This window comes from Salvia splendens, chromosome 3 (genome assembly GCF_004379255.2).
Source record: "Salvia splendens isolate huo1 chromosome 3, SspV2, whole genome shotgun sequence".
Taxonomy (NCBI): Eukaryota; Viridiplantae; Streptophyta; class Magnoliopsida; order Lamiales; family Lamiaceae; genus Salvia; species Salvia splendens.
The window spans coordinates 3,228,092-3,248,861 of record NC_056034.1 but is presented as its reverse complement, the minus strand read 5'-3'; the positions used below and the strand labels follow the sequence as shown (position 1 = coordinate 3,248,861).

Below are 20,770 nucleotides of genomic sequence, written 5' to 3'. Positions count from 1 at the left end.
CTGCATAGAGTACCATTCATCAGTATCACATTCATTTCATCCAAGTAAAGCATTATTCATTTTATTTAATTTTGTAGAGTATTTATTTTAATCATAAACCACCTAATATCATTATTGATATTGTAAATTTTATAATTTTGATTTCTATTTAAATTACATAATTACTGTCATTAAGAGCATCCACAGCGGTGAGTGGACGGGTGTCCGTCCATCCGTGTCAGCGGCGTGGCACCGCCTGCTCGCCGCTGCGCTCTTGCCGCTGGCTCGACGCTACTCGATGCATCGAGCACGTCCGTGCCAGCGAGCAGCTGACGTGGCGCGTTCTAATTGGCCAACGGTATTTCTGTTGGAAATTCATTTTTTTTAAAATAAAAAATAATACCACAAAAATATATATTTTCATATTCTCAAAAATATGACCGTTTTTTACCGTTTTTCTGAAATTTTTTATTTTATTTTTTTATTCCCAAAATCATCTATAAATACACACATTTATCATCCATTTTTCACATCAAATCATCTCTCATTCATCTCTCATTCATATTTTTTCATACAACTTATCTACATCTTCCTCTCTCACTCAAACCCTCCCAAATGGATTTCACCAATCTCATTGTGGAAGCGGAGCGTGAAGAACAAGAATACTATGAACAATATCGTGCCGCCTATGAAGCCTATGTCACCGAGAATACCCCCACCCCTCCTCCTCGACCAACTAGATCAACTCGCCGCTACATCCATCGTGACCGGGAGGGAGCCAACGAAAGGCTCGTTGCCGACTATTTTTCCGACCAACCGCGGTTTCCGGAAGATTACTTTTGGCGCTGTTTTCGCATATCAAAACGCTTGTTTATGCTATAGTCAACACATTATCCGTCCGTGTTGAACTTTCAAACAAGTATAAACGCAACCGGTCGGCAAAGTCTATCGGCGTTGCAGAAGTGTACGTGTGTCATCCGACAACTTGCTATTAGGCAAACAGCTGACCTCTTCGACGAGTATTTGCATGTCGGTGAGTCGACTGGAATCCTTTGCCTTAAAATTTTTTGCGACGACGTTCGTTCAGCTTTCGGTGATGAATTCCTTCGGGCACCCACCACCGATGATTGCCAACGGTTGCTTCGTCTTCACGAAACTGTCCATGGTTTTCCCGGTATGCTTGGCAGCATTGACCGCATGCATTGGAGGTGGAAGAATTGCCTGACTGCTTGGAGGGGGCAACACTTAAGCGGCCACAAAGGCGGCGGCCCAACACTTATCCTTGAAGCGGTCGCCGACTACCGCCTATGGATTTGGCATGCATATTTTGGTATTGCCGGATCCAACAACGACTTGAACGTGCTCTATTCTTCACCACTCTTCAATGATGTTTTGAATGGTGTAGCACCGGTGATCGGCTTCACCGTCAACGAAAATGCATACCACATGGGTTACTATCTCGCCGATGGTATCTACCCAAGGCGGTCGACTTTCGTGAAGATGCTCAGCAACCCGCAAGACCCGAGATGAGTTCTTTTTGCGCAGCGTCAAGAGTCCTCTCGGAAAGACGTCGAAAGAGCTTTTGGGGTCCTTTAAGCCCGTTTCAACATTGTGAATGCCCCGTCTCGGCTATGGTACGTGAAAAATATCGCCGACATCATGTACACGTGTATTATCTTGCACAACATGATTATAGCTGACGAAGGACCGATGGCGGCTAGCTTTTACGACGAGGATGAAGCCGGAAGCTCAACCGCCAGGTCTCCCCACGCCGAGGTGTGCATACGACGGTGGGCGAGAGGATCGAAATAAGGAACACAATGCGCGATACCCGAGCCCACATTGAGCTACAATAAGACCTAATCGAACACATTTGGGCGAAATTCGGCCACGAGTAGTGTTTTTTTTAATTTTATGAATTTAATTATGTAATTTTTAATTTTTAGGATTTTAATTATGTACTTTTTAATTTTTAGGATTTTAATTATGTAATTTTTAATAGTATTCCGGATATTTTTAATGCATTTTAATTTTGTGCAAATGTTTTTATTTAAATTGAATAATAGAATGGTGGGACCCTTGAGCTTGTCCTTGCGGAAGAACACGGATGTGAGTGTTGTGCTCTTGCCTAAGAGCAAAGAGTAAAAGTGGATCAGGGCCCACATCCGTGTTCGTTGGCAAGAGCTCGGATGTAGATGCTCTAATACTCCATAAGCAACAAGATCACTGAATAGGAGTTTTCAGATGTAGAAACAACTTCTAGTGAAGAACGAATATTCTATCGAACATTTAAGATGGACGAAGTACCTCTTGACATCTCCTTTTAAATTAGCCCATACTAGTATTGAAGCTACTATAAAACATCAACATATTCGATAGCTGATATAAATCTGGGCCTTTTGGCTAAGATATGTGAGATAGGCCCATATGATACTGATATTCCATTTTAAATGGAGTACAAAATAGTGTGTTATTTTTAATCACACGGCTCTCGTTTGATAAGAAAGATGAGATATAAGAAGATTTGTAAAGTAAGATAAGAAATGCGGGCTTCGTGCCAAAATAAGTTCATATGAGAATTTTTTCATTGTTGTTTAGTTAGGGGAGTGCATTCGGGTTTCGGTTCGTTTTTTTGCCAAAACCGAACCAAAACCGAAAAACCGAATTTAGTTCAAAATCCAAACCGAACCGAACCCGAAAAACCGAAAAACTGAAACCGAAAAACCGAAAACCGAACATAAAAAACCGAAAAACCCGAACAAAACCGAAAAACCCGAAAAAAAATCAAAAACCTGAAAAAAATAAATCTAATATAAATATATATTTATATATGTGTATTTTATTTTATTTTATATATACTAATAGAATATTTATATATAATATAAAATTAATAATACATATAATATATATTATATAGTAGAATATATTAAAAGAATATATATATTATAAATAATATAATATATTAAATTAATAGAATATATATATATAATTCAATTTTTCGGTTATTCGGTTTTTTTCTTCGCCCGAACCGAACCGAACCGAAAAATCGATTTTTTTATTTTTAAAACCAAACCGAACCGAAAAACCGAACCGAATTTCAAAATTTCGGTTTGGTTCGGTTCGGATATTCGGTTTCCGGTTTTTTTGCTCACCCCTATGTTTAGTAGACAAGGAATGAGACAGAAATGCTATTCGACTAAATTTTTGAGATACATATCCTTGTATTTTGAGAAAAAAATTGCAGACTTGGATGGATCATAGAGGATAACAGAAGTTTACAAGGTTAACTATGATACCATGAATTGGTTTTAACTATGATACAAGGTTAACTATGATACCATAAAATTACGGCACAAAATCAATAACAAGAGGTTATGTTGGTCATGAATCGGTTAAAAGTTTAAAACCCTAGGAAATAATTAGACTAAGAGTGTCCATAATGGTGGCCCTTGAGGACCACTAAATTGGCCCGGCCACCAAATGTGGCTCTCCATGGCCCTCCACAATGGTAAAACCCAAAAATAACAAGGGCCACGAAATGTGGCCCTCTCCAAAATAAAAATCAATTTGTTTGTTTTTTTAATGATATTTTTTAATTTAACTACAATAAATTTTATTAGACTATAATTTATGATATTTATAATTTTAATTAAAATAAAATAATTTGGATTGTAAATAAAAAAAATTAACAACCTAACCAAAAAAAAGTTTAACAAGAACTTCGTTGTATTATATTAAAATGGAAAAATTATACAACGAAAATTTTCTAGTTTAAAAACAACAACCCAAAAACCCATATCACTCTGCGGCGCTCCTTCTACGGTTCCAGACCTCTTCAACCAAATCAGCCTGCAGTGTTGTATGCGATATTTGACTCCGCATATCAGTGTACAGCTGGATCAAGTATTCATTAGTACGTGGTACATCCATCTGCAGGGGCTCCATGACATTACCCGAGCTCGAACTAGCACCATCTTCCGGTGCCCATTGCTTTGCAGCAAATCCTTCGTCAGCTATTATCATATTGTGCAATATGATACATGCAGTCATGATGTCTGAGACATCATTTCGTGCCATTGTCGAACCGGGCACCGTATAATGGCCCATCGCGCTTGGAGGACACCAAAAGCTCGCTCAACATCCTTCCTAGCACCCTCTTGTTTTTTCGCGAAGTAGGTTTGCCTCTGCCCAACGGGTTGTCGGATTGACTTAACAAACACAGGCCAGCGAGGGTATATCCCATCGGCCAAATAGTATCACATGTTGTACTGCGTGCCGTTGGCCATGAATCTAACTTGCGGACCCTCACCCCGACACTCGTCATTGAACAGGTGGGACGATCGTAGAACGTTGATGTCGTTGTTCGACCCAGCGACACCAAAATACGCATGCCAGATTCGCAAGCGGTAGTCAGCAACGGCTTCCAGGATCATCGTGGGATGTCGGCCTTTGAAACCAGAAGTGAACTGCCCCTTCCAAGCCACCGGGCAGTTCCTCCACTCCCAGTGCATGCAATCGATGCTCCCCAACATCCCTGGAAAATGATGTACAGTCCCGTGCATATCAATCAGACTCTGGCAATCATCGGCCGTTGGCTTCCGTAGATACTCCCCTTTGAAGATATCCTTAATGCCCCTACAAAACTGCCTCAACGTCTGTAGGGCAGTCATTTCGCCCATCTGTAGGTATTCGTCGAACATGTCAGCGGGCCCGGCATAGGCAAGCTGCCTAATTGCCACCGTACACTTCTGATATGTCGACAAGCCGGGTCGGCCGGTGGCATCATATCGCAAGTTGAAGCACTTGAACCGCTGCGCCAAACACGTCGCTATATGGACGAAGAGTTGTTGCGACATTCTGAATCGCCGACGGAAAATCTCTGGCGGATAACGGACGTTCTCGCTGAAGTAGTCTTCCATCAACCAGCGGTCAGCCCCGGCATGGTCACGGTCGTTATACCGCCGATGATAGAACGGCCGAGGGACTGCCACCGCCACCACCTCCGCCTCGTCAGCTTCATGTTGCACCGTTGCAACCAGGTTTTGGAACTCCAGACCTACCGCTTCTTGGTGCCGTTCATCATCGGAATCCATATTTCAGAAGTTGAATTAAAATAGATTGGAAAGATTGGAAAGAGTGGTGTTTGAATTGGGGTAGAAAAATAGTGTCTATTTATAAAAAAGGGAAGGAAAAAATTAAAAAATTCGGTGGCTGGGCCACGAAACGCGGCCCGCTGCAGTGGTGGGCCGCGGAACACACGGCTCAGCCGCGTGAAGGCCGCGGCCGCAGCTCCCTCTCGGCTCTCGGCCCTCAGCCACCGTTCGTGGCTCTCTGCAGTGGGGGGGGCAGCACACCCGAGCCACGGGCCGCGGCTCTCCCACTGTGAACACTCTAAAACAACTATATACCCAAAAGGAGTATACAAAATACTGCATAGATGGATAGATTACATTCAGCCTCATTCAACATCCCATTAACAGTCAATTGTCTCCCAAATCAAATAGGAGTATGAGTACTACTAATTCCCAAAAAAATAAAGCTCAAAATTAATCAGAGAAATTGGTTGCGCCAAGAAACATCAACCCAATGTCGAAATCAACATTCCTCGGCGCCCCAATCCTCCTCGTACCGCCGTCCACAGCCGTCCGCCGCCGCAGACTGAAAATGTCGGCCTCCCAAAACCCCATCACGACCGTGACAAGACTCCTGTGGGGCCAATCCCTCCCCCCAAACCTCCTGATCTCCACCGCCCGCTCCACCTGGTCCGCCGCCTGGCACCTCATGATGTCCCAGCTCGCCCCCTCCGACTCCGCCGGCCGCTACACCCGCCCCTCCTCCCCCTTCCGCCTCACCACCACCACCACCACCCGCTCCCTCCACCTCTACGTCGGCCTCCCCTGCCCCTGGGCCCACCGCACCCTCATCGTCCGCGCCCTCAAGGGCCTCCACTCCGCCGTCCCCCTCTCCGTCGCCTCCCCCGGCGCCGACGGCCTCTGGGAATTCCGCCCCTTCGCCGCCGACAGCGTTGTGGCGCCCGGTTTGGACGAGGCGAATGGGTGCAGGACTCTGAAGGAGGTGTACAATCTGCGGCGCGGCGGCTACGGCGGCAGGTCGACGGTGCCGATGCTGTGGGACGCCGACGCTAAGGAAGTGGTTTGCAATGAGAGCTACGATATCATTCAATTCTTCAATTCCGGGCTCAACGATGTGTCCACCAATCCAAGATTGGATCTTGCTCCTCCGCCCTTGAAGAAACAGATTGATCGCTGGAACAAGATTATCTATCCCAACATCAACAATGGAGTTTACAGGTAAGGCTAATTCATTCTCAATTAGTTGAAAATTTTAAAGAAATTCAACGGGATGCAGGTGTGGATTTGCTCAGACCCAAGAGGCTTATGATAGTGCAGCAAATGAGTTGTTCAGTACTTTGGAAATGGTGGAACAGCATTTGGGGAGTAACAGATACTTGTGTGGGGACACACTCACTCTCGCGGATGTGTGTCTGTTCACGACATTGGTGAGATTCGACCTCGTCTACAACGTGCTCTTCAAGTGCACCAAGAAGAAGCTCCTCGAGTATCAAAACCTCCATGGATACACCAGGGACATTTATCAGGTACATCAACACATTTATACAAAATTAGGTGAATTTGTGTTGATATGTATGTGGCTGGGTTGAACAGATAAGTGGAGTTGCTGAAACTTGCAATTTTGGAGCAATTATGGATGGATACTACAAAACGCTTTTCCCGCTCAATCCGAGTAACATTCGACCAGCCATTCCTGCAGCATGCGAACGTGAAGAGCTAGCGAGGCCTCATAACAGAGATTTGTTATCATTAAACGCCGTCGTGTAGTGTGAAAATAGCTGTATAAAATACATGTATACTCTTGGCCAACTCCCTCAATTACATTCCTGGGCCGTCTTTGCACAACCAATTTTGAATGCAAGCAAACACCAACTGGTTTCTTGAACACAATAAGCAAGGATTTTCTTACATAGAGTATGAATTCCCTCAAATAATCCAAGGAGGGGATTTACATGAAAGCACAAGCCAAAAAAAATGGCATTCACAAAAATCCCTTAGCCGAGATGGAACTGTTTCTGTCAGTTTGGAATTAGGGCAAAATGCTACAGCCAACTAGTCATATTCTTGAACCTCTAGTTCCTACAGCACAAAACATCTGGTTAGGAGCTGGTAAAAGTAAGAAAGATATGGACCAAATTTGAGATTAACAGCAATGGTCATAACTTCCATCTGTAGAAGCTTCAACAAATAGTGGGCTAAATTACAATTTCTAACTGAAGAAGAGAATTCACACTTATATTTTGTTACTAAAACAGTAGAGCAGTAACAAAATGAAAAATAAAAGTAGGTATAAATCATAGAAGAGGGGATGCGTGTAAGAGAAGGAATGGAGAGTTCTCTATCATGCGGATCCTTAATACTAACTGGTGAGAGGAATATATGGATCAGCAGCAAGGAAGAGTTCTTATCATGCACATCCTTAATAGTTACAGCTGAACTGTTGAGAAAAATATATGGATGAACAGTAAGCTGGGACGAGAAGAGATACAATGTTATTCTTACTTGACCGTCTAATGTTGCGACAGAACTTGCTACCACATTGGCAGTGAAACGCCTTAATAGGATGATCATGGTCGTCAAAATCAATGCCATAATCCTGAAAGTGCAACGTCGATTGTCAGCTTTGCAAATTATATTCAATGCTGATACTGATAACATCTAAATCTCCAATGATGCCACTGTACAATTAACTCATGAAAGTGTAAGAAGTTCATAACGGCAGCTATATAAGAACTTATAAAGATCTTGAGAGTTGAAAGCCTAGTTTATTGGAAAGAAATTAACAATATCATACAAATCTTACTTCAGAATAAGCATATTCTACAGTTAGCAAGGCATAATCATATTTTACAGTTCTCAAGGAACTTCGTCTCCCGATAAAACAACAGAAATATTACTAGAAACCTATACCAGTCGATTACATATACTAGAGGGTTTAAAAGAGTGTTTAGGCATTTGGCCTTTTCATTATCTTGATCAGCCATAGCATTTCCCCCCTCAATAGTAATTTATCCTTACTGATTTGTACCTGTAATAATAGAGTGCTCATTTCAGTTGTAAGCAGAAGGCAGAAGAAGTAAGAAGAAGGCTGATGAAGAAGGAAGAAGAGTTTGAAGAACTAGCCGTTGGAAAGTTAGTTAGGTTGTTGTAAAGAGCAGTTGACAGCTCTTGGTTTCTTGTTTCTTGTTTTCATTCAGTTAGTAGCAGTTACTACTTCTTGTATTAGCTTAAATAGAGCAGTTGCTCGTGTATGTAGATTAGCGATTGATATTCATTCAATAAAATAGATTCCATTTTTCTCCAAGAAAATCGCCTACTTTCAATACTAGAGTTTAGTGTGTGTTTTCTGCATAAGTGTGTGAGTACTTCACATTACAGTGAGTGTGTGTGATCTATTCAAGAGTGTGTAAGCCTTGTGTGTTAATCCTAACAAGTGGCGCCGTCTGTGGGAAAGGATTGAAGCTGATTTGCAGAAGTTCAAGCAGTTTCAGAGATGGCATCAAGGCTTGATGCAGAAAAATTCACATGCAAGAATGACTATGGCCTGTGGAAGATGAAGATGAAGGCGGTTTTGATCCAACAAGGCTTGGCTGCAGTGTTTTCAAAACCTGAGGAAAAGGGAAAGGCTCCAGTGCTTGATGATAAAGCACAAATAAAGATGGAGGAGATGCAGCTCAAGGCACACTCTGCAGTGATTTTGTGCCTTGGAGATAAAGTCTTGAGGGATGTTCAAGAAGCCAAGACTGCGGTGGAGATCTTGGATAAATTGGATGAAGTTTACTTGGCCAAATCATTGGCTAACCGGCTGTATCTCAAGAAGAGGCTCTATGCCTATAGTTTCTCTGGAGAGAAACCTATCATAGAGCAGTTAGAGGAGTTCAACAAGATCATTGATGATCTGGGCTCTGTGGATGTTAAAGTTTCAGATGAAGACAAGGCTATTCTTACATTGAATGCCTTGCCTAGCTCTTATGACCAGTTGAGTGATGCATCTATGGCAGAGATAAGCCTATCACCTATGCAGAAGTCTACCCCGCCCTGATGGCTAAGGAACTCCAGAAGACCACCAGCAGAGGCTCTGCAAGCTCTAATGTTCAAGCTGCAGAGGCCTTGAATGTGAAGAAGTTCAAGAAGCAGAATTTCAAGAAGAAGTTTGAGGGCACAAAACCCTCAAGCTCTGATGCTCAGAAGGAAACCAGAGCATGTTATTGGTGCAAGAAACCAGGGCACTTGAAGAAGGATTGCCATGCATGGAAGAGAAAACTAGCCTCTGAGGGCCACAACACTTCTGATTGTGTGGAGAGTACTGATCCCCCTGCTCAACTTATGAATATCAGTGATAATGGGATCAGTCACAGGTGGATAATGGACTCAGGGTGCAGCTTCCATATGTGCCCCAACAAATCTTGGTTTCATGATCTTCAGGAAGCATCAGGGACTGTAGTTCTTGGCAATAACCATGTGTGTCAGATCAAAGGGATAGGGAAGGTGAAGCTAAGTTTGCAAGATGGCTCAATGAAGATTCTGACTGGAGTGAGGTTCATTCCAGAGGTGAAAAGGAACCTCATATCACTGGGAATGTTGGAAGAGAAGGGTTTCACCATTGTGATGTGTCAGGGAAAGATGCTTGTGAAATCTGGGAATGCAGTAATGATGGAGGCTGACAGAGAGCATGTGCTTTACTATCTTAATGCAAAGGCAGTTGGTGGAGAGAGCAATGCGGTTTTAGAAGAGCCCTTGAAGCTGTGGCACATGAGGCTGGGCCACCCAGCTGAAGGGACCATGAAAGAACTCATCAAGAAGGGTCTGATCCCTGGAGAATTCAAGAAAATGGATCCATGTGAGCAATGCATACTTGGTAAAGCAAAGAAGGCACCCTATTCAATAGGTACTCACTCATCTACAGCCCCATTAGACTACATACATAGTGATCTCTGGGGCCCTTCACCTGTAAGCTCAATTGGTGGTGGGAAATACTACCTTGCTATTATTGATGACTACACTAGGAAATTGTGGGTGTACATACTGAAAGAAAAGTCAGAAACATTCACAAAATTCAAGATGTGGTGTAAGGAGGTGGAGCTAGAGAAGGGAAGGAGTGTTAAATGCCTAAGAACTGATAATGGCTTAGAGTACTTATCTGCTGAGTTTGACTTGTTCTGCAAAGAGAAGGGTATGAGGAGGCACAGAACTGTTCCTAATAATCCTCAACAAAATGGTGTTGTAGAGAGGATGAATAGGACTATCCTAGAGAGGGTAAGGTGCTTGCTACTCAGTTCTGGTCTGAGCAGCAGATTTTGGGGTGAAGCTGTGTATACAGCAGCCTATCTCATTAACAAATGTCCATCCACTGCTCTAAAGTCTGAAACCCCTGATTACATGTGGTATGGAGCTCATAGTGACTACTCAAAGTACAAGGTGTTTGGGTGTGCAGCCTATGCTCATGCTAGGCAAAGCAAGCTTGAAGCTAGGGCTCTGAAATGTATCTTGCTGGGATATCAGAGGGGTGTTAAGGGGTATAGACTCTGGTGTATTGAGCCTGGTAAACAGAAAGTAATTGTGAGCAGGGATGTGGTGTTCTTGGAGGATCAGATGCCCTACTTGAAAGAGAAGCTGGAATCCAGTGAAGTTGAGGGTGATTTCTTCAAGGTGGAGCATGTGGGACTTGGCCTAGGAGCAGGTGGAGCTACTGACTCAGAAACTGAGTCTGAAAATGATGATACTCCATCTCAGGAACAAAGGAGTAATGAGCCTACAGCTGATCCTAACAGAGAATATCAGATTGCAAGAGATAGAGGAAGAAGGAAAGCAAAGCCCCCTGAGAAATTTTCTGATGTGGTCTACTATGCTCTTTGTGCTGCAGAGAGTGTTGATGGTGCAGATCCTCTCACCTATAAAGAAGCCATGAGGAGTAAAGATAGAGAAAGGTGGATACAAGCCATGAATGAAGAAATAGAGTCTTTACTCGAGAACAAAACCTGGAGTTTGGTGGACAAATCCAAGCTGAACACAGATGGAAAAGAAAGGAAACTGATCAGCTGCAAGTGGTTGTTTAAAAAGAAGGTGGAGACCACTGACAAAGACAGAATCAGGTTCAAAGCAAGGCTGGTGGCAAGGGGATTTACACAGCAAGAAGGAGTTGACTTCAATGAGGTGTTTGCTCCGGTTGTTAAGCACACATCTATTAGGATTTTGTTGGCTGTGGTGAATCAGCTAGATTGGGAATTGCAGCAGCTTGATGTGAAGACTGCCTTCCTAAATGGTGACCTAGAGGAGACTATCTTCATGGAACAGCCAGAGGGCTATGTGAAGATTGGAGAAGAAAGCAAGGTGTGCTTGCTACAAAAGAGTCTTTATGGTCTTAAGCAAAGTCCTAGACAGTGGAACAAGAAGTTTGATGCACAAATGAAGAAGATTGGCTTCATTAGATCAGAGTTTGATGACTGCATCTACATAAAGAAGTCAGGCAGAACTCCTATTGCCTATCTATTACTTTATGTAGATGATATGCTGCTTGCAGGACCTTCTTTGACAGAAATTCAGAAAGTTAAGGAGGATTTGAAGTCTAGCTTTGAGATGAAGGATCTGGGAGAAGCTAGGAAGATCCTAGGCATAAATATTCTGAGGGATAGAGGCTGCAAGAGGCTGTGGATGCTTCAAACTGACTACATTGAAAAGGTCTTGCAGAGATTCAAAATGGAAAATGCAAAACCTGCATCAACCCCACTGTCACAGAGCTTTAGACTATCTAAGGAGCAGGCGCCTAAAACTAAGCAAGAGGCTGAGGAAATGGAGTCTGTCCCCTATGCTAGTGTGGTTGGAAGTGTTATGTACACAATGATATGTACCAGACCAGACCTTGCTCATGCAATTTCAGTGACTAGTAGATACATGGCTGACCCGGGGAAGGAGCATTGGAATGCCCTTAAGTGGATTCTGAGGTACATGAAATCAACCAGTGGCTGGGGAGTTGTTTTCAATAGCTGGGAAGGTGAATCTGAGGAGGTTGTTCAGGGCTACTGTGATGCAGACTTTGCTGCAAACCTGGACAACAGAAAGTCCCAAACAGGCTACCTTTTCACCATGTTTGGAACTGTGATCAGCTGGAAATCAGGTTTACAAAGTGTTGTTGCTCTCTCAACAACAGAATCAGAGTATATGGCTCTCACTGCAGCTGTACAGGAGAGTTTTTGGATCCAGGGAATGATTTCTGAATTTGGTTTTAACCAAAAGACAATGGTGATTCATTGTGATAGTAGTTCAGCTATGTGCTTGGCTAAACATCAGTTTTTCCATGAGAGGAGCAAGCACATAGACATAAGACTACATTTTATTAGAGATGAGATTGAAAGAGGGAGAGTGAAGGTGGTAAAGATTAGCACCTTGCACAATCCAGCAGATATGCTAACTAAATCTCTAAGTAGAGATAAGTTTGATCATTGTAAGGAATTGATCAACGTTTGCTGTAAGAACTGAAGTGAGCCCTCAGGTGGAGAATTGTAATAATAGAGTGCTCATTTCAGTTGTAAGAAGAAGGCAGAAGAAGTAAGAAGAAGGCTGATGAAGAAGGAAGAAGAGTTTGAAGAACTAGCCGTTGGAAAGTTAGTTAGGTTGTTGTAAAGTTAGTTAGGCTCTTGGTTTCTTGTTTCTTGTTTTCATTCAGTTAGTAGCAGTTACTACTTCTTGTATTAGCTTAAATAGAGCAGTTGCTCGTGTATGTAGATTAAAGATTGATATTCATTCAATAAAATAGATTCCATTTTTCTCCAAGAAATCGCCTACTTTCAATACTAGAGTTTAGTGTGTGTTTTCTGCATAAGTGTGTGAGTACTTCACATTACAGTGAGTGTGTGTGATCTATTCAAGAGTGTGTAAGCCTTGTGTGTTAATCCTAACAGTACCATTTTTCACGTTATGCCTTTTACAAACATAAAAAAGGAAAATATATGATAGAGCATGACAAATGAAATAATTAAACCTACCCAAGTGAGTTCTTCCATGGCCTTTATCTTTCTTGCAGTGAAGAGACCGAGCTGCATTTAGGGACACAGTTAATAATATCATCCACAAATTTGGTCTTAAAAACTCAAAAAGACAGAAACAGGGTAAAATGTATCTGAAGTGTGAACCAACTTCTTACACGATAGTAGTGGTGATCAGAAGTCTCCACTTTCACTGGTATCTCCACTAAATTTGAATCATAACATCTAAAATAGTAGCAAAGAGAAAATGGATGTTAAGAACATCTGCAATATGAATAGAAAAACCGGCATATCTTTGAAAGACAAACCACCTGGATCTTCACTTTGCAAAGCAAATGGGTATTCTAGAAAGACGTTTTATCTTCAGAATGTACTTGATTTACTCAAGCACAAACAAATACTTTCAGGAACATAATTAGTTTAACAACAACAATGCCGTTGGATACAAACAAAGTTTATCAAACCAATTATCCAATGCCGAATCTAGCTGAAACGGCACAACCTTATAATTCAACTGAATTGAACCTTATATATAAAGAAACACAAACAAAGACAGTAGATAACTACAATACAAGTTCAATACTGAAACAAACTTACCTGTGGTTGATAAATCTTGCAACATTTCCATAATTTGAAGCATCTAAACAAAGTGCTTCTTCATCTTTCGGTGATTCTTCAGCACCCCAATCAGCATCCAGAACCACAGGATATGGATATTTGTCCTGTTTTGCACTCCTCAAAATGCGACCAAAGAACTCTGTATTTGTTAAAACTTCTCCAATAAACTCACAAACAAAAGCACCTTCTGGCAGGTCCTCTAGAGTACGCAGACCCCATCCTTTGCCTTCCAGGGTCATAAACACCTGATCACACTCAACAGGTAAAAAACACGGAGAATATTATGTATTTATTGTCAAAGGCTGCAGATACTCAATAAGTCCCTACAATGAATTGCTAGAGTCGGGGATACAAAACTGATGTAGTCAACAGTAGATTGCTACCTGCAAATTGCGAGTTATTCCTCTCTGCACCACACGATTGCCACATTGTTTACTGCAGCCACATCTCAACCAGCATTCTTTGATGAACTTCCTCACCAGATGACCTTTGCACGGTTCAGGGATATCATCACCCTTTGACTTTTCCACAGGACATTCCTTACAGAAAAACTGGTTGTGTTTCTTCAGATCACGTTTCATGGAAATACACTCATTAAGAAGTACTTCCTTAACCAGACCATCTGTAGTATATGCAAACTCACCTCCAACTAAATGTGCACATGCACAAGGTGCAGATGATGACAAGCAATTCCCAGAGCAAGCAGAACAACTGCTATCTCCAATGTGGGCCAAGGAGATATTAACAGAAGCATTTTGGAAGACCACATTTTCAGGTATGTAGTAGAAGGATGGCAGGGACTCACTATTTACTTCATTCACCAGTGAAACAATGACTTTTTCTTGACCCTTTGTTATGTCAAAAAGATCATGCAGAGGCTTGATATTTTCAGGAGTTACTGGCTGATCAACAACCACCAAGCTCAGACCATTTGTTTCTTCTACGTAATGCTCTTTGTCCTCAGTATTGGTTCTGTTGCCATCCCCACCACCCCTCTCCTCCAACTGACAGCCATCATCTGTGCCATTGCAAGAAGTAACCAGTGGTGTTGTAGGTAAAGGTAACTCAATATTAGACTGGGGATCATTTACTCCAGGTAAAGAACATAACTGCAGTCCACTGTCACCAAGATCATCTGTAGCAGAAGACTTACTCGGTAAGTCAATGGTTTTTGGATGCACGTCTAGGGTTGAAGAACCCACACAATTCTGATCTGATCTTATATTTAGAAAGCACTGACAAATTTCTTTCATAATATTCATCACGGAAATGTTTGGGTCCAATGTTTTGTATGATTGGAGACATTTATCCTCCACCAATTGTAGAACTGTTTCAAGACTAGGCATGTCGAAATCAGGCCTTACAAGAGCCAAGTTGCAGCTCAAGGAAATTTTCACCTCCCCAAGAGGCGAGGAAGCAATCTCTAAGTTGGAAGCTAACTGATTTGACACCAGTTCAAGCTCACCATTTGTTCTCGCTTCATTTGGAATGTCGGTTCCTTCATTTCTTTCTTTTTCATGTATGGATGGTGAAGCTGAGGGTTCAAGACAAGACAGTTCTCTAATTTTACCATTCATATCAGATGAATATCCTTCAACATGTGGCTCTGTAAATTAATCACAAAGACACTGATGGTGAATATTAAACTACAATTTCTGCAGAAGTTTCTTACATAGTGACAGATAGTAATCAACATCATCAATGGGTCATTATGTTCCTTGAAGGGAAGGTTACTGAAAATGTAATTGGTTATCTCAAATAAGTCCTATTCTGGGACAACATACTATTGAGAGCTACACAACAGCCACACCCCTTGACATTTAGCACATAAAAGGAAATATCAGAACCTAGAAATTACCGGACCATCATCAGCCAAGAGTCCCTGGAAACTAAAACAAAGACCCAAATATAGAAGATTACAAATGAAAACTAATAAGTACAGTAATAATAACATGCAATAGCAGTGCTTTAAGAGTTCGGACAAGAAAATAAAACTAAGAATTTCTGGGACTCATAGGGGTAGATTTTCATGATCCAAGGGAGTCTAATCAGCACAGAGGATGGAGTAACAAGAAATGCATTCAGCTGAGACTAGTACCTTGACCGAGATACAAATGATAGTTTAAAAGCAAAAAAGAAAGCAATATCTGGAACCATATTAGCACTCAGCCACAAAGGAAATGCCAACCTGGATCAATGACAGCAAGAGGAAGCACAAGTTGTGGCATGTCATCAGTAACAGGCTCTTCTTTAGGAATAACTAAAGGAAAACTTGAAACACGCTTCTGTTTGGGAGCCGGAACCCTACCACGTATGACCTTCCACTCTTTATTACAAGTGGCTCGAGGAGAACTATGAGGCAGTGAACTCTTTTCCACAATTGCAGTTTGAGGAGAGATGGATTGCCTTTCCCCGTCTCTGATCTTCAGAGCATGAGGACTCGTGGTGCGATTAGGCTGGCAGGGGTCACATACCTCGCGGGCAACCAAGGACTCAGAAGAAATAGGCTGCTTTCCTTTTACTTTTCTAAGTAACTGAGGATCAGGCCTTTCGTTTTCAGTTGGTTCATCTTTAGGGATGATCAGGGGCATCATAGGACTACTATCAGTAGCTGCAGCAGAGGAAGTGCTTTGATCATCTTGGTATCTGAGTCGCACCCTTTTCAAAGGCTGTGGTGATTCTTCAGCTGCCTGAGCTTGTTCCTCCAACCTTTTCTATTTTGGAGAATCAACCAGAACATAGTATCACAAGATCAAGGAAAAATATAAAGTGAATGAAAAATATCTAAACAAAATTATCACTCAAATATTGAAATTTTAAGGGATGGCAAAGTACAAAATGGTTAACCTACATCAGCATTCCTTGTCCTCTTGGAACGCTCAGCAGCCTGAAAGATGAGTGAAAAATATAAGCACGTATAAATCTCTTGTAAAATTTGCCATAGTTAATGAGCAGAGTAATTATGAAGGAACAGAAGCTTTTGTAGAGATAGGAATATAAGCAATTCAATCGAAAGATAACATACTTCCCTGTCAGCAGTCTTCTTTGATTGCTCGTTTGCCTGAATAAAAATAAGCATCAACAACTACAAGTCAGCACTTTTGATCAAACCATGTGAAGTAAGCTAGCAACTAAACAAAAATAACAAATATATGGAAACAGAACTTCAACAGAAACCAGTTAGCTGGTTGTTCAGCATAAGTCACTTACTTCCGCTTCTTGTCTCTCAAATATAGCATCAGCAAGCGCCCTATAATTCTCCTCTTCAATAAGCTCCCAATTTTTGTCATACAATTTTAACAAATTCTTCAAAACTGGTTTCACCAGAGTATCAGAGATTCCCAGATCCTTCATAGCTCGAAAGGCACTGGCAACTTTAGCTTTTGTCTGCTTGCTCATCTTAGCAGATTTTTATAAATCAGGCTCGTAAACTTTGAATGCACCAATAATCCTTCAGCTCTTCTATTAAGCATAACAAAACTTAGATAAGAAGAAAACACGTAACAGTAAACTAATTAGTACTTAGTGTGCTGCCCCATAAAAGAAAACTAGTGGAGGTTGATATAGCCACCACTCAGAACCAGCAATATTCATTCAACTCCAGGTACATTCTAAACACTATTCAACTGCACAAATACCCAAGCAGACGGGCCAAATAACATCCACACACAAAAACTCATTAGAACCGGTACATCACATTCATAAAAGTGGCAAAAAGGGTAGCGAAGGACAAATGAAAATTCGAGAGAACACCTAATCCCCTAAAATTACTGAAGAACACAGCACAATGTTTTTTTCTTTCCTATGTATCCTTTAATATAGTACCAACTACCATTAGACAATTTTTTGGTGCTATATGTTTTGTACCCGCAAGTCCGCAACACGTGCTAAGCATGAAAACGGAATTATGGAAGTAATTTATATGTTCTGCACCGGCAACACATGTTAATCAACATATACTAATAATGAAAATAGAGCATGTTAAATCAAATTAATATTGATAGAAGCTTCACCATTTATAAGGGGTTAAGTTAGCATATTATGCAATATATGCATATACTAATAAATGCAGCATATTTTCAACTTATACTAATGATTGCAGCATATTTTCAACTTACATATTAATATTATTGACAGAAGCTTCACCATTTATAAGGGGTTAAGTTAAATCAAATCAAAAGGCTTCGTACTAATGTAGTTGGTGAAACACTTATATATTGCTTGCAGCTTTATTTATTCCCCTGTGCGGGATTTCTTGGACCTCAATACTACTTATATGCAATCGGTGCAATTAATGATTGCAGCATATTTTCAAAGATGTAACAGAAAAGTGAGGCCCTTTTCTCTTAATCAGCCATCATCTATGAAACTTTTTAACTCAGACAAGCTCTTAAACTCATCTAGGAGCTTGATGATAATTCAATGACAACTTTTCAAGCTTAGAGGCAATAGAATTTCTCCTCTCTCACGAGAATCATGTAGGCATTAGGCCTGAAAGCTTTAATATCAGTAAACAAATATATCCAGATAAAGTGCACACCAAGTTTTTAATCAAAACAAAAATTATTTAGCTAACAACCTCACTGCAGACTCAAATTGATCAGCCCAACAAATACTAATGCTAGTAACTTTGTTAGTTTTTACCCACCTAGAATAACAATTAGAACATGAATTCGTGTACGATTGAACATAATACTAATGAACCAACGCTACCCATGCAACAAAAGCACTCCACCTTCTGCAATGAAAACGTAGTCTAAACAACAAAGGCGCGTGGGGAACGAGAATTTCTCCACACGCGCAAAAGGAGGGGATACGAATGAATTCAACTATAGTGCATTAAACCATAAACCCTAATTACTCACACAAAATAAACGGAAATTCAAATAAAATAAAAATTGAAGAAAAAGGTTGTATCCATGAAATGTCGGCCACAAAAAATCAAATGAACATTCCATATGTAAGAGAGACTCTTTACAGCTTAAATTAATGAATCGTCGAGGAAATAATCAGCATGCATTCAAGAAAAATGGATGATTTTTTCAAAAAAAAAACAACTATGGAAGAAAATTGTTAGAGATGTATACAATGTGTGCGAGATTTTGCAGGAAAATAAAAAAATTCACAAGAGGAGCCGAATTCTTCTTACCGTCACTTAGAATTTAGAAACAGCTGCCATGAGACTCTTGAGTGGGAGCTTGAGGTGAGAGAGCGGGGGAATCAGGAATGCAATGGAAAAATTGGGTAAAATTGTAAAATTTGCTCAATTCAACAATTTAAATTTATAAGAGCATCTCCAATGGTAATAGGTCAGGCATAGGCCAGACACTAACTCCTTCTGTCACATCATCAGCACTAAAAACTCTTCCTGTCACATCATCAGGATAAGTAACTGGACAAGCAATATGCTAGCCACAATAAACAAAATTATAAAAAACAAATAATTAATAATCACACAAAATACGGAATTAAATTTACGACACAGATACGGGAAAATTCAATAATAAATTAATAATATTTAAATTATAAAAAAAGTATATTAATTAAAAAAAATCTAATGACGTGCAGTCCTCTGCGCCCACAGCTCTTCAATTAAATCCTTTTGGAGTCGAATATGAGCATCAACTTGGCGCATGTCGGCATGTGCCTTGAGGCGGCCGACTTCATCGTGAGGTACCACCTTCGTACGTTGGGGGCGGCCACGCCGTGGCTTGGGCCGGCTTCATTAGCATCGTCATTGGCCCAACTAGTCAGTTGTACATCTTTATCTTCGACAATCATGTTGTGCAGGATAATACAGGCGTACATTATATCAGCAATGCAATCGACATGCCACAAACGCGTTGGACCCCTAATTGTCGCCCATCAAGACGTTCCGCAAAGTAGGTCTTCCTCTCATCTGATGCGCATTTGATCTTCTTCACAAAGACGAGTCATCTAGGGTATATCCCATCCGCCAGGTAGTAGCTCATATCATGCTGGTTCCCGTTGGCGATAAAACTGATGGCCGGACCGACACCATGGCACTGCTCGTTGAAAAGGGGCGACGAGTTGAGGACGTTGAGGTCGTTGTTCGACCCGGCTACCCCAAAATATGCATGTCAAATCTACAACTGATAATCAGCTACGACCTCGAGGATCATCGTGGGATTCTTTCCCTTGTAGCCGGTCGTGTAGAACCCTTTCCAGGCAGCAGAACAGTTCTTCCACTCCCAATGCATACAATCTATGCTGCCAACATCCCGGGGAACCCATGCTTCTCCCCGTGCATCTGCATCAGATCCTGGCACTCTTCAGGGGTATGGCTTCGAAGATACTGATCATGAAATATTTCAATGACGCCCTGACATAAATACATCAGACAATCCAGGGCAGTCGTATGCCATTATATAATCACTTAGCAATTTTCTTTTATTAGTATGATTGAGTTATATAACCTAGACATCTCACCTAATGCGAATCTCATCACCTAACAATAACATATTTTTTGAAGTTCATGTATGCATGTTTTTAAGGTTAATTACCAAATTTTGCAAAGCCTTCGACCAAAATTAGAAAATATAACATGACTTTTGAAATATCCCAATTAAATTAGGTTCATTGAATTTTTGCAATTACAATATTCGTAAACTTTTACGTAATGTCAAAATTTATAGTGTGTGGTTTGTTATCAGTATTATATGTATGTCAACTAAAAGAAATCAATTAAATGAATCGAATGACCAACATGGATATGTGATGGAAGCCTGTCTTCCATATTGTAAGTCACACAAACATAAAATTGGGGTGTCAAAACAAATTTTTTTGGGTTTTTAAGACTAAGATTTTTTTTTCAATTTGTCAAAAATTTGCTCCATGCCACCGGCCGTGGCTGGAATATGGAGAAGTATTTTAAACAATTTTTTTCTATGTAATCAAATGCAAACTTTAAATATTGTACAAACTCTAAACTATGATCAGAGTCGTTAGAAAATGTCAACATATGACAAAATTATATCAACAGAAAATGTCAATACAATATCAACGTTTGATGCTGTGTTGAAAATGTGTTGAAACTAAGCTGATCTTCTCTGTTGATGTATTTTAATAATCTGTTGA

The 20,770-nt window shown here is 40.9% G+C and overlaps 2 protein-coding genes across 4 annotated transcripts; one reads left to right on the top strand and one right to left on the bottom strand.

Moving 5' to 3' along the window:
* Window positions 1–5,430: 5,430 nt before the first annotated feature.
* LOC121794396 (glutathionyl-hydroquinone reductase PcpF) lies at window positions 5,431–6,962 on the top strand. The gene is made up of 3 exons (XM_042192542.1): window positions 5,431–6,290; window positions 6,349–6,598; window positions 6,666–6,962. Exons 1-3 carry the CDS (start codon window positions 5,566–5,568, stop codon window positions 6,837–6,839), a joined length of 1,149 nt encoding a protein of 382 aa, XP_042048476.1. The 5' UTR covers window positions 5,431–5,565; the 3' UTR covers window positions 6,840–6,962.
* On the bottom strand, window positions 6,922–18,910 carry LOC121794395 (probable inactive histone-lysine N-methyltransferase SUVR2). 3 transcript variants are annotated; one of them, XM_042192539.1, is made up of 11 exons: window positions 18,822–18,910; window positions 16,883–17,134; window positions 16,698–16,733; window positions 16,524–16,559; window positions 15,861–16,386; window positions 14,056–15,278; window positions 13,652–13,917; window positions 13,213–13,279; window positions 13,055–13,105; window positions 7,575–7,668; window positions 6,922–7,151 (listed from the first exon to the last, which is right to left on the bottom strand). In XM_042192539.1, the coding sequence occupies exons 2-11, from the start codon at window positions 17,069–17,071 to the stop codon at window positions 7,129–7,131; spliced, it is 2,511 nt and encodes an 836-aa protein (XP_042048473.1). In that variant the 5' UTR covers window positions 17,072–17,134; window positions 18,822–18,910; the 3' UTR covers window positions 6,922–7,128. The 3 variants fall into 3 exon arrangements, with proteins under 3 accessions (XP_042048473.1, XP_042048474.1, XP_042048475.1); XM_042192540.1 differs by having other exon boundaries at window positions 16,883–17,131; window positions 18,822–18,895; XM_042192541.1 differs by lacking the exons at window positions 6,922–7,151; window positions 7,575–7,668; window positions 18,822–18,910 and adding an exon at window positions 7,739–8,100 and having other exon boundaries at window positions 16,883–17,131.
* Window positions 18,911–20,770: the final 1,860 nt, after the last annotated feature.